The sequence below is a fragment of the Alosa pseudoharengus genome, unplaced genomic scaffold (genome assembly GCF_046254945.1).
Source record: "Alosa pseudoharengus isolate Yale_2024_CS ecotype anadromous, Long Island Sound unplaced genomic scaffold, YU_APseudo_1.1 YU_APseudo_1.1_scf_14, whole genome shotgun sequence".
NCBI classification, from domain to species: domain Eukaryota; kingdom Metazoa; phylum Chordata; class Actinopteri; order Clupeiformes; family Clupeidae; genus Alosa; species Alosa pseudoharengus.
The window spans coordinates 33,927,265-33,941,453 of NW_027468609.1; the positions used below are offsets into that span (position 1 = coordinate 33,927,265).

General features: G+C 41.6%; 2 protein-coding genes across 5 annotated transcripts in view; both read left to right on the forward strand.

The window, feature by feature from the left end:
• The window catches only part of ulk1b (unc-51 like autophagy activating kinase 1), a 30,685-nt gene extending 24,945 nt beyond the window's left edge, over positions 1-5,740 (forward strand). For all 4 annotated transcript variants that reach the window (XM_076284756.1, XM_076284757.1, XM_076284759.1 and 1 more), the window contains 4 exons: positions 549-667; positions 1,626-1,783; positions 1,987-2,122; positions 2,294-5,740. In XM_076284756.1, coding sequence (XP_076140871.1) covers positions 549-667; positions 1,626-1,783; positions 1,987-2,122; positions 2,294-2,349 — 469 coding nt within the window. In that variant the 3' untranslated portion in view covers positions 2,350-5,740. The remainder of the gene's footprint in view (positions 1-548; positions 668-1,625; positions 1,784-1,986; positions 2,123-2,293) is intronic.
• A 737-nt stretch (positions 5,741-6,477) lies between these two features.
• On the forward strand, positions 6,478-13,398 carry pus1 (pseudouridine synthase 1). The gene is made up of 7 exons (XM_076284760.1): positions 6,478-6,929; positions 7,093-7,304; positions 7,402-7,539; positions 7,636-7,738; positions 7,844-8,310; positions 12,895-13,125; positions 13,244-13,398. Exons 1-7 carry the CDS (start codon positions 6,857-6,859, stop codon positions 13,271-13,273), a joined length of 1,254 nt encoding a protein of 417 aa, XP_076140875.1. The 5' UTR covers positions 6,478-6,856; the 3' UTR covers positions 13,274-13,398.
• The last annotated feature ends 791 nt before the right edge of the window (positions 13,399-14,189 follow it).

A 14,189-nucleotide genomic window follows, 5' to 3' on the forward strand; every position in this document is an offset into this window, starting at 1 on the left:
ATGGAACCCAGTGATGTGATGTGTTTACTGTTTGCTCGATGGTGTTTTATGCCCCAACGTTGTCTTCCAGGCACCACTGCCACCGCTGACTAAAAGGCACCTAATCCTAAACCTAACCCCAACCCTAACCTTAACCCATGCCTAACCCTAGTGCCTTCCAGGCAGCGCTGCCTTCAAGACAACGTTGGGGGCATAAAACACCAAGAAACTTACTGTTCACTGTTAAACCATATATGGATTTGATCCAACTAATCAGCAGGCACAGGCAAAGAAGTTATGACAACATTGCAGTTCAAACATTATGCTGTGTTCTTATCACAAAGCCTCTTAGGCAGGGATTACAGGCAAATTTTGAGCAAATTATACCTGGAGTGCAGCCAATTATGGTGTTACAGGCTTGGATATCAATCATAAAAGCGTCCCTTCTCAGTCATGTGTAATTGGAGCAGAACGCGATGTTACTCTATGCAAACTACATATATGTGTCTATGCAAACTGTAGTAATACTGTATAATAGAATTTAGTGTGTGGGTGTGTGTGTGGTTTAGTTATGCAGAGCAGCTTGTGTTGTACATGAAGACTGCTGAACTGCTCTCCTCTGCGCTGCACTCGGCCATGGAGGGAATCAAAGAGGGCAAGCTGTACCCCTCCAGCACTGTCAAGCAGGGTGAGGACATCCACCGCATCCATTTACACATGCCCTCATAGAGACTGCCGTGGTATCATGGGGTTCAAATAAAACGCAGCATGTTCAACTCCAACTGCAAATTATACCATGGCAGTGAATTCAATGTTTGTCATGTTTTTATTATTAATGAATATACTCAACATGCAGAGGGTTAGACATGCAATTAGTTAAGCTAATAATCTAATAACTTCTAAAATCATTTTTGCACGTTGATATTATGGGTTGAATATAGATAGCATAAGGCTGCAGACAACAGAACAGAATGCAGAGATAGTGATAGTGAATACTGTTTACGGCTGCATTTACACTGGCAGGCCTTGGTGCACAGTTCGGATTTCCTGCCTAAATCCTGTTTTTTTTTGGGGGGGGGGACTGGCTGTTTACATCTACGTTTGAGAGTGGCCCATATCAGATATTTGTGTTTACATGGTTCACTAATTTGAATAACACTTTACAATCCACATGGCACCAGAATTCAGTGGCTAGTTGTTTACTTTCGTTTCCAAAGTATCTTGAGAAGTCTGCAAAATAGACTATCGGTTTTATTTTAAATCGAAAAAGAAAGAGGAGAGCCTACCACTTTTATTGCAGCTTTTCCATCTCTGTTTTCAATCTAATTACATCGTTCTGCCAGTTGTGTTTTTACATGAAACTGAAAGCAACATTGTATGTAATGTAAATGTGAAAAGGTAAAAGATTGTGGCCATTTTTCAAGTTGAAAATGACGGGGGATATCCGATCTGCCTGTTTAGACTAGTCGCATTGGCACATATCCCATTCATATCTGAGTTATTTCCACATATGAAGGAGGCCTGAAACCAATCTGTAAATATAATATCAGAATCCATGCGCCAATTTGGGTAACATTTAACTGTGCTGGGATCAGTATTTTTGCTTGTTGTAATGTGTGTGTGTGTGTGTGTGTGTGTGGCTGCAGTGGTCAGAAGACTGAATGACCTCTACAAGTCCAGTGTGATGTCCTGTCGCTCCCTCAGCGCTCGCCTGGAGCGCTTCTTCTCCCGCAAACACCGCCTCATGGACCACATCAACACCATCACCGCTGAGAGGCTGCTCTTTAGCCACACCGTACAGATGGTGGGCTTTAGCTCCTTATCTTTTCTTGCTCACATGCCCCTCTTCTGCTCCTTCTGTTTGACTGTCTGACTTTGTTTGTTTGTATTTTTGGGTTGGTTGTTGTTGTTTTTTTGGGTTGGTTGTTTTATGTATTTCATGCCATTTAGATGAAAAAACATTTGAATCTGTAAAAAAGTGAACCCTTTCTCTGTGCTGCTGTGTAGGTTCAGACAGCTGCACTGGATGAGATGTTCCACCAGGGGGAGCTGTCTGCGCAGCGCTACCATAAAGCCTTGCTGTTGATGGAGGGCCTCTCCATGCTCCTCACAGAACAGGCCGACATCCTCAGCCTTAGCAAGTGTGAGTGGCATGAACACGTACACACACTTGTGAATTCAAGGGATGAAGCTGTAGTTTGTGGGGGTTTCAGTTCAGTTTAGTTTGAATGTGAGAACTATTGAACGATCTACTTGATCTTCATGTCTCCTTGCTCATGATGACTGACTGAATGTGTTTTGTGTGTCTCTGCAGGTAAGCAGTGTATAGAACGCCGTCTCACCGCTCTGCAGTCTGGCTTGTGTGTATAAACAACCCTGCTACGTAAGCTCACAGCAAGCAGCCTGGACAAGAAACCTCTGTCTTTCTCTCTCTCTCTCTCTCTCTCTCTCTCTCTCTCTTTCTCTCTCTTTCCCTCTCTCTCTCGCACTCTGTAAGCCTCTGCTGAGTGACTGTACATCAGATCTCTGTTGAGATGACTGAAGGTTCGTTCAGTATGGCTGTCTGCCGCAAGAGGTCAATGAGGAGCAGCAGCGGTGGATATGAGAAGGGTTGAGTGTCCGCGGAGCCGGAGGTTGGGTCCTGTTCATGCCTCAGCTTACCTCACCCTTCGCTGGACACAGAGAAGAACACACAGGCACAGGCTTGAACTGGAGACAGACTTCAGAAGCAGAATACGGAGCGACATGCTGGTGACAACACCCATTTTGAACTCCGACTTGATCTCTCACATTGACCCACAATATCACTCTCGTAGTCTCTTATAGTTAGCCTTGCCACCTCAGCCCAAACAAACAAACGGATTACCCTTGCAAGGCATCTTGGAGTATTCCTGTGAAGAAAGGTTCTTTCAAGCGCAGTATCCATGTTTTCATTAGAAGTGCATATTGGATGGTCATGATCAGATGGGAACACGCCATGTTGATTACACACATCTATTTTTATTAACTTTCCAGTCATCTGCCATCCTGATAACATAATCGCCTGTAGTTCCTATTTTAGTAAGCTGGCCTAAAGCCAGAAGTTTCAGTACCATCCATATACTTTCCCATGTATCCCTTGATGGGTTTTAGGGTCAATGAATATGAATGGAAGACCACCCCCAACCAATATTGGACCAATTATTAATTCTAAATATTTAAAAGTACTTTAATTTAATGATACTTTATTTTTTGCATATAGAGACCCTCTGAATGTTTTGGACCCGAAAAGCAGGAGATAAGAAAACTGAATGTCCTTAGGACAGTTGTTGCCCCAGCTGTTCCATTAGTTTCATTTAAGCCTAACAAGCTTAACTTTTCATCGAATCGACGCCTGGTTCATATTACCAAAGTTTCATGAAGAGCCATGGTGGGAAAAAAGCTGACTGATACATTCCCCAGTTTTGTTTCTCTATATATGTTGCATGCCCACAGGACTGAATATCCCCATTCTGTAGCAGGGAATATTTGAAGACCTGTTGCATTTTAGAGAATCACAACCAATCACAGATGATGGCCCACTGATTATTTTAAGACGTGGTAAATTACGTTCCAATTTATTGAAAAGGATCTTTCAGGTCTAGTTCCAAGTTAAGACCATATGATCTTTTTTGTTTTGTCTGAGTGGTCAAATGATCAACACCATAATCATCCATTGTGAATGTAATGTGTAGAGTTAAGGTTTGCCTGTGTGTGTTGGTGAAATTGTAGACTGCATTTGTTCTTTGTAGTAGTGTGACTTTTAAACAATATGGCTTTTATTCAAAACAATTTGAATGGAACTAGTGGGAAAGCATTATTTGATTATTGTTTTAATATTTGCTTATTTGAACGATCAATTTGAGTTGAGCAGTTCCCCTCTGCTTAGGGCTAGTGTTCTATGAACCTCTAATGAAGTTGACGGACATCTCAGTATTTGTGCAATATTACCTGAAAATACAGTGATGGCACCAGAGCGACAGAGTCCAGAGAATGAGCTGGATTTCTTCAAAGTCACTCGACAATCTCTCACTTGCTGCACTGATGGCTTAGTCTCACGTAGCAATAGCTTTACTATTCAGGCTTGGTTCAAAACAGCAATGTTTTATTAACAGCGTGGGTTAGAGATGCCCTCGTTCTCCTTGGGTCAGCAGTGTATTGGTGCTTTCGGAGGCTTTGTGTGTTTGGTTCATTACACACGCTTTTTGGTCTGGCAAGTATAAAGCAAACCCCTCAACTGAAAAGCTTGCACTGCTTTGCCATTGAAAAGTACTGCGTATAGTGTGCGTTCATGGCAGGGGAATATGATATATGGGAACAGCCATTTAATCATTTTATTAGCATAGGCTTGCTAGAGGTTGTTTTAGATGTAGTCTTTTCCCAGTGCATTTTAGAGTAGCCCTCTGTAGAGTTTTTTTTTTTTTTTTTTTAGATGTAGAATTTAATTTTAACTTATAACTTATGCTGTTGTGAGTTTTTTTCTGTACCTTAACAGGGAAAATATTTAAGCTATCAAGGAAGATGTTTAAATGTGCCTTTTGATTTAAAAGAAAATGGAAGAAAAAAGCAAAAATGTGTACACTATAAATAATGTTCTGTAGTGTTTTAGCTTTGTTTTGTTATTTTGATGAAAAGGTGGGCACAATTATAGAACTAAGGTTTATACTCGACTTTTGGATTGTTGGGTGCTTGATTGAAGTATAGATTTATTTTTGGAGTGTGTGTAAGGTTGTGTGTGTTTGTGTGCGACTAGTGTTTAACTAAATTAAGTAAATTGTGCATCACCATTGTTTGCTGACCATGGGAGGTTATAGTAGCCATGAAGAGTCATACCCAAGGGTTCATTTAATGACTGCAAAGTTAACCAGATGGTCCAGTTTGTTCTGATTTGAAAGGCCAGTTGTTAGTTTTATGTATTTTTTTTGTTTTGTTTTGTTTTCATATGTACAGTGGACTGGTAGACTATAGTTATATTTTGGTGCACTCGTTGACAAGTGTGTTGCCTTTCTTTTCAGCAAAAGCAAATTTCCTCTATTTTTAAAACTCCAATACGCTCATTCTGTTACATCTGCCATACTGTACTGTGAAGAGTGTGCAATTCATGACCATTCCAGCTTGGGATTCATATGGCTGTTTTCCATTTGCTTCATATAAGAATAAGCATACAATTACACTCATTGAGAACCGGAAAGCGCAGCATTTCTCATAGTGGATGATGCAGTGATAATCTGAAATTGCTGGTAGATACAGAGAGATGCCACAGTTTGTCCAATCACCTCTCTGGCAGGTAAATAAGAGCGCTACACATACACTACAGTGAGCTCATTTCACAAGTATTTTCATACTATTTGCTACTGTGCATAAAGGAATATGAATATCGAATTGCCCACCCCGTAAATCAGCAGTAGGCCTACTAATAAGGCTTTATTCCCCCCACCTGGTCTCTCAGTATCACTTTTATATAAGAATTGTAAATTAAGTTATTGCTCTACATGTATATATATATATATATATATATATATAAAATAAGTGCATGGGAATATCTTACCTATCCCCCTTCGGCCCACCAAAGAGAAGTAATACAAATGCTGATTTCCTCCCGCTCATTGCTTGACTGTTGAAAAAATTACTTGTCTGTTTACCAAGTAAATCTAAAGTAACTACACACACATTCTGTCACTGTCTATGTGATGTAACTTTTGCTTTTGAACTCCTGCACCAATAAAATGAGAGATGAAGTGAACGACCTGTTGTGTTTTTTACTTTTAACCATTTCACCAAAGTTGTGGTGCAACAAGGCCTACCTTATATATTTTTAACATTTCAATCAATTGCTTTAGATAACATCTCAGAAAAGTAACGCAGACAAACATTGTAGGCAAATAATTGTATTTAACTGTTATATTAATCAACATGATTATAATGATATTCACGCATTTCCTGCATCGTATGCAGGCCTCCTGTTGGATTTGCTGACGTTGCACACTTCTAATCTTTTTGAGACTCAGTGAAGCCTGTCTGCATCCTGCCACCTCTGCTGGAACCACTGTCTATGGCTGGAACTGACCCTGTCACTCCCTCCAAATCGTGGAATGACAACCCCTTTCTGAACCCGCAGGGCAGTCAAAAGTGGGAACCTTCTTTCGATAGTGATTAATAAGATATATTATATAACTTTTTTAATGTAACTTTGACATTCTTCATTGATATCACTGAATATGAAATATTATATAACCTGTATCCTCATGATGTGCTGTGCTACGGAATATGCTGAACATAGGTCCTGGAGGAAATGTGTGGTCTAGTATTTAATTGTTAATGATTTATATTTTATGAATTGTATTGTATGACTTGATTCAATGCATTATTTAAAAAAAATAAAATAAAAAAAAAAACAGTTTCTGTCCCATGGTCCCATTTTCTGTCCCGTCCCGTCTATCCTCGCGATATTTGGTTTTTCGCGAAAGTTCAGAGGTTACATCTCCATGTGAGCGTGATTTTGGCGTGTGGACCAATTTTATTTTACTGTCTGAGAAAGACCCCTGTCTGTTGTGTAGATTGTGAAAGGGTTTGTGAACCAGATAAAGAAGAAGGGATGCTACCTTGATCCGGTTGGTCTAAACAACAAGGATTATAGCCTACGTCAAACTTATAATGATGAAGGTGTAGCTACATTTGTGTGGAGACTTGGGTCAGGGTGTCGTCGCTTTAACCAGTGCAGAAAAATGTATTGTCTTTCGTATCTGAAACAGGTCGATTGATTTGGTTGTTACTTGCCCGACTGATCACTGTTTGTAGCGAGGAGTGGTTCCACGCTGAACACAATGATTTAAAAGAAGCATTTGAATAAACGCATGATATGCTAAAATTGCTGCGGATTATTCATGTTTTACCAAATCCAAGAGCTGTATGTGAAGGATCGAAAGTCAGAGGTAAGATAACATTTCTGTTAATAAATGTAACCCATCGTTCATATTTTCGCATCACACTGTAATGTCGGTTGCCTTGGCTGGCGCCTTAGGTTGCATTCAAAACGCTAACACAATTAAAACTAAGCGTACCATTTCATTCGCTGTGATGTTTTTTGTTGTTAAGGGTTGGTTTTACAGTGTGAAGGTTTGCGCAATTTTCATTCGTCCGGCAAGATGAAAAGATCCGCAGAGGATAATGGTGCTCCTGTTGATGCGGGACGCGTCGAGAAGAAGCTGAAAGAAGCTGAAGACCAAAGTCAAGAGGAGAAAAAACTTCCTAAAAGAAAAGTGGTATTGCTAATGGCGTATTCAGGCAAAGGATATTACGGTATGCAAGTAAGTGTGGGTCATTTAGCAAAGTATATATGTTATGCAGTGTGGGTGTGTCAAATGTACTGAGAAATGTTTTTCTATTTCTTCTATTTATGAATAGAGAAATCCTGGCTCTGCCCAATTCAAAACCATAGAAGATGATCTAGTGACTGCACTGGTGAAGGCAGGCTGCATCCCAGAGAATCACAAAGATGAAATGAAGAAAATGTCTTTTCAGAGATGTGCAAGAACCGATAAGGTACTATTCAGAGTTTGGGTTGTTGTAGTAGTTTATCAGTTTTAATGTGTTTTGTATTATAAAATGAAAAAAGATGTTGTGATTGGTTTTCCACAGGGTGTTTCCGCTGCAGGTCAAGTGGTGTCTCTCAAGCTCTGGTTGATTGAGGACATTGTAAACAGGATCAATGCCGAGCTTCCACCCCAGATCAGAATCTTAGGTGAGGCAGCTGTTGTGATGGTCCTTTGATAGTCGCCACTGAATTGCATTATCAAAGAATGGATTGTTTCTAAAGATCATCACTCCCATTACGTCACTCTCATAGGTTTCAAGAGAGTCACAGGTGGCTTCAACTCCAAAAACAATTGCGACGCCAGGACCTACTCGTACATGCTTCCCACTTTGTCCTTCTCACCTAAGGACCATAACCAAGAGGACTTTGACTTCCGCCTAGAGGCCTCCACACTGGAATGGGTGAACCGCCTGTTTGCCTGCTTCAAGGGCACCCACAACTTCCACAACTACACATCCCAGAAGGGCCCCAGGGACCCCAGTGCCAAGCGCTACATCACACACATGACCTGCGGCGAGCCCTTTCTGCGACAGGGCGCTGAGTTTGCGGTCATCACCGTGCGGGGCCAGAGCTTCATGATGCACCAGATCCGCAAGATGATCGGCCTGGTGATCGCCATCGTGAAGGGTTACGCCAGCGAGGAGTTGATGGAGCGCAGCTGGGGCGAGGAGAAGGTGGATGTGCCCAAAGCGCCGGGCCTCGGCCTGGTGTTGGAGAGGGTACGTTTTGTCTTGCTCTTTCTTGCATATAGTGAAATTACGTATTTCTATGTTAATATCTACTTTTCATTTTTGATTAATGACATGATTTACAGCATGCTTGTATACATGTGTACACAGTGCAGGAAATGTATGTATATTCTCTTTGGCCTATAATAATCCTTGACTTGTTCCTCTTAGTTAAGCTTTGGTTGATGTTCACATTTACATTTATTCATTCATTTTGCAGTAGTCGAGACCAGAGATAACCATGGTCTGTACCAAGAGCTGGGTGGCGTGTGGGGTTAGGTACGGCCTGATTCTTCTTTTATTGAATAGTGCAAAGCAGCATTACCGGGCAACAGAGGAAAGATGGTCAGAGAAGGTTAGCTGGTCACCAAGCATGAAACCCAAGTTTCTTGCAAACTTGCGGAGTTGATTTTGATGTTGTGATACAGTATATGGTTTGTTCGGCTGGGAAGACCAGCAGTTCGGTCTTAGAGAGCTTTACTTAGTCAGAGAGACTATCCAAGATCCACGCCGAGACTGGTGTCGTGAGGTGGGAAAGATATTTTGGTATCATCTGCCCAGTGATATAAGAAGCTATGTGAGTGGATAATCGGGCCCAACCAGATGGCAAAGAGATGGGGCCCCAGCACCAAGCCTGGGGGCTCCCGTGTGGTGAGGCGGTGAGATATGGACATTTGTCCAAGCCATGACTCATTGAAAGGTCACCTGGTGAAGTAGGATTCATTCAGGAGGGTGCTTTGCCTGTAATGCCAATGTTTGAGGCTATGAAAAGTGGGCTGCGGTGATTGACCATTAGGGTGCATCAAATTTGAATGGGAAATTTTAATTTCAAAATATCAATTTGGCTGGCATTGCATTTTGTTCCAATTAACATAAAAATGACTTTTGCACAGTTTTGAGTAATTCCATTGAGATTTAGGGGTGCCACCTAACACATGAACTTTGGCGAAATTTCGAAAAATGTGCAATTTTTAGTCTAATTGCCAAAATTTGACCTGGAAATGTTGAGTACAGTGAACTTTTATACAGTAACATGTTCTATAGGGTTATCAAAGTAAAAGTTGTTTGTTTGCCCTTTGGGTAACTTAGGCATTTCTCAGAATTCAACTTTCAAGATTCTCCATTCACTGTCCTATAGACAAAATGAATGGAGGTCAATGGGACATGTTCACGTGGCCTTACCCTAAATTCTGTGCAGCAGTGATGGATGTCCGACACACATATAAAATTTAATTGACTTTATTGTTAAACACAAAGGGCGATACTGACAAACTTAAAAGAACAAACTCTCTCTAGTGGCTAACTCACTGACTAACAGGGCCTAATGGTAAGAGTTGACATTAACTAAACTCCGAATTTAACTGCTCAGTCTGTGCCAGAGTCTCTGCTCCACTGAGCAACATCACCATGGAGGAAGAGAGAGGGAATGGAACCTGAACTCTGAACCTAGCCAGTGTGTCTCCCCCCAGATATGTCTCCCTCACCCGCCACCCAAGAGTAACCGTCCTATTCAGGGATTAGCTTGGGTTTGCAGCGGCAAAGGTTTGGCTGTTGGTTGCGGTCATGTTCAACTCACACACACACACATACATACACACACATACACACACACACACACACACACACACACAAAGACACAGACACACACACACACACACACACACACACACACACACACACACACACACACACATACAGACACAGACACAGACAGACACACACACAGAGAGAGACATACACACAAAGACACAGACACACACACACAGACACACACAAACACACACATACAGACACAGACAGACACACACAGAGAGAGAGACATACAGTACACACAAAGACACAGACACACACACACACAGACACACACAAAGACACAGACACACAAACAGACACAGACAGACACAGAGAGAGAGAGAGAGACATACAGTACACACAAAGACACAGACACACACACAAACAGACACACACACAAACACACACACACACAAACACACACACACACACAGAGAGAGAGACATACAGTACACACAAAGACACAGACACACACACACACACACACATAGACACACACAAAGACACAGACACACAAACAGACACATACAGACACAGACAGACACAGAGAGAGAGAGAGACATACAGTACACACAAAGACACAGACACACACACAAACAGACACACACACAAACACACACACACACACAAACACACACACACACACAAACACACACACACACAAAGACACACACACACAAAGACACAGACACACACACTAGGCCTGTCACGATAACAAATTTTACTGGACGATAAATTGTCTCAGAAATTATTGCGATAAGCGATAATATTGTCGTTCTGAGAATTTTCCTCGGGAAGAGGAAGACGGCCCACTTGTTGTGTTTTTTTTTTCCCCAACTGGGAAAACTGCAGCGGATGATTGTGTTTTAGATGCATATGCATGTTTGTTGTGTTGCCGCTTTTAATTGCGACTGTTTTCCAACCAATGCGACACACCGACTCGCACACGTTCAGTGGTTCACCACGGGCATTCGGTTTAAATCCGAAATGCTCCCACACTGCAGCTGTCGCGTTAGGCTTAGAAACCAATTCCATCTTTTTTGTCTTTATTAGGCGTAGCCTACTCGAACTCGCAACTAGCTTTCTCTCTGCCTAGTGCCTACCGGTACCTACTTCTCACGCGGCTCTTTAGCTGCACTCTGTGGTAGGCTACGCCAGTAGTCCCGCCTCCCCACACACCATGTGACTGACATGAGGGTTCACTCATCATTACTCTAAGGACCCGAGAGAGAGAGACGAGGAAAACAAACAAACAAGCATGCAGATGGCATTTATCGCGGCCAGAAAAATTATCGAGCTAATTTTAATTTTCATGCGATTAATTGATTTATTGAATATCGCGACAGGCCTAACACACACACACACACACACACACATACAGACACAGACAGACACACACACAGAGAGAGACATGCACACAAAGACACAGACACACACACACACACACACAGACACACACACACAAAGACACACACACACACACACACACAAAGACACACACACAAAGACACACACACACACACACACAGAGACACACACACACACAGAAACACACACACACACACAGACACAGACATACACACACACACATGTTCTCCACAGCCAAAGAGATAAATAGAGAGAGAGAGAGAATAAGGGATACAAAGGAGAGAAGAAAGACACCCAGAGAAAGCGGATGAAAAAAGGAGAGACAGGGCCAGATGTATGTTTTTGTGCCCACGTCAGGCATATTTCATTCGCAAAGTGCACATAAAACCATGGCGAGGTATGTTCAAACAGGCCGCACTGAGTAAAAAGCGTAGACTGCCTGTCGTGGGAGCTGCAAATGGCTATTTGCGCTTTTCCGTGTCATGCATATGCATTAATAGGAGGGTCAGGGGTAAGTGGGAGTATCGCGCAAACACAGGAGACGACAAGTGCTAATAGCATTGATTAGGTATTCCGCCATATGTATGAAAACAGCTCATGTCTGTTTTGCGGTGAAAAACTTGCCTGTTAAAAGCAGGTGTAATCAAAATCGCGGTTGAATGCGTCAATTAGAGAAACTTTTAGAGACAGCTGAATAAGTATTCAGAGCATCAGTTTTTCATTGTGCAATAAATAGTTCAAGTATTTTTAAGTAGATTAGTAGAACTACTAGGCCTACTCTGTATGTCGCTGGTTAACTACAATTGGTTAACTATTCAACTGCGCTTGTGGTTCAGCTGTGGGCACGCAATTAGCTTTGCAGAGGGGGCGGGGAAACAACTACAGATATGATAGTAATATGTAATAACACATCCAACACAGATCAAGATCACCTCAAACAGAAAGATCACCTCAGTTTTCTTGAGCTGTAGTATTGTTTACCTCAGATCTCCATAGCGACCATTGAGCACTGTTAACCACTTTATCCAACAAAAACAGATGTGCGGTGGCACCCCTAAATCATAATGTACTGGAAAAATATTTTGCATGTGTTGTTTCTACATATATTGGAACACTTTTAGCACCCAGCCATATCAAAATTCAAGAATTGTGTTTTTTGATGCACCCTATTGACCATGTCAAAAGCCGCTAATAAATCGAGCAAGATTAGCACAGAGAACCGAGCTGCTGCTCTGGCTGATTTGTAAGGCTTCTGTCACAGACAACAGAACCGTTTTGGTGGTATGGCCCTTTAAGCAGCGGTGTTACCAGAGCCAATTTAAATGCAATTGGAAATGTATCAGAAACCAGTTGATCAATGACCAGCATGCTTAACTGAGTAATCGGATGTTCTTTTGGTGATTTTGGAGATTGATGAATGTCAGGTGTACTTGTCGGGGAGACCGTCTTACATATGCATACATTTAGTCACCTTCATAATCAGGCTCTCTTAATGGCCACACACATGCCCTTAGTACCATTTATTATTTCAGATGGTGGTTACATCCAATCAACTCATGAAAACTGAATAGCATCTTCATCATGCAAAACAGTTCAGTATATATTCTACAGACAGGGATATGTGTGTCTTAACAGGTGCACTTTGACCGCTACAACAAACGCTTTGGAGGGGACGGGCTCCATGAGACTCTGGAGTGGACCAAGGAGGAAGAGGCCATTGCAGGCTTCAAAGATGCTCACATCTACCCCACCATTGTGGAGACGGAGAGAGATGAGAAGTCCATGGTCAACTGGATGGCCACGCTGTCCATTCATGACTTTGAGGCAACAGCAACAGGAAAACAGGAAATGCAGAGTGGAGAACAGGTACAGTAGAACGTGAAAAAATGACTATTAAAGTTGTATTGCATACATTTTGCAATTTGTATTATTGCCATGACGGTCACAAGCATTTTCCTTAAGTAAAATCTTCTGTGTTCCACAGGATGACGATGATGGAAATGGATCAGATTGATTTGAACAATCATGGAACAAATTTTCTTTTCCTTTGCCTTTTATCAGATTCAGACTTCTGAGCAAAATGCAAGGTTTTTTAGTTTAATGATTATGTTTTGAATAAATGTTTGGTTTTAAATCTTTTGTGTGCATTCTGCTTTTTTGGGTGCTTTTGCATTCATTGCATTTATGACATCAGTGTAAACAAATGCGACCAATTAATGTAAAACTTTTTTGTAAATGATGTCATGGTAAGAATTATGATATTATTCAGAAGGAAATTTCTATGGTATACTATTGATTCTTTCAGGAGATTTAAATACACTAGCTGAGATCAGTTGCATTGTCTTTTTAATCAGGGCAGCAGTTTTGGGCAGCCGTGGCCTACTGGTTAGCACTTCGGACTTGTAACCGGAGGGTTGCCAGTCCGAACCCCGACCAGTAGGCACTGCTCCCCGAGTGCCGCTGTTGTTGCAGGCAGCTCACTGCACCGGGATTAGTGTGTGCTTCACCTCACAGGATCAAAAGAGTATATACTTATACTAGTTTTCAGATTACATTATGTGCTTCCATAACTGCAAAAGGGTTCTGTTTTCTCAGTTAGCCTTTTAAAATGATGTCAGATTAGTAAACATAATGTGCCTTTGGAACATTAGATGAATGCTTGCTGATAATGGGCAATGTAGATATTGCATTAAAGATCAGCCATTTCTTTCTACAAGTCATTTACAACATTAATGATGAAAACAAGGACATTTCAAAGTAACCCCAACATTTTGAACGGTAGTAATTTCAGTACATCTTGTAGGGGCACTAATTATTTGCACCAAGTCATGAGACATACGTTCAGAATTGGGTCAGTGTTTTGGTCACTTTTTTTTTTTAAGACACTGCAGCAATTAGTGTTTTCTCCCCAACCACACGGTGGCAGTATG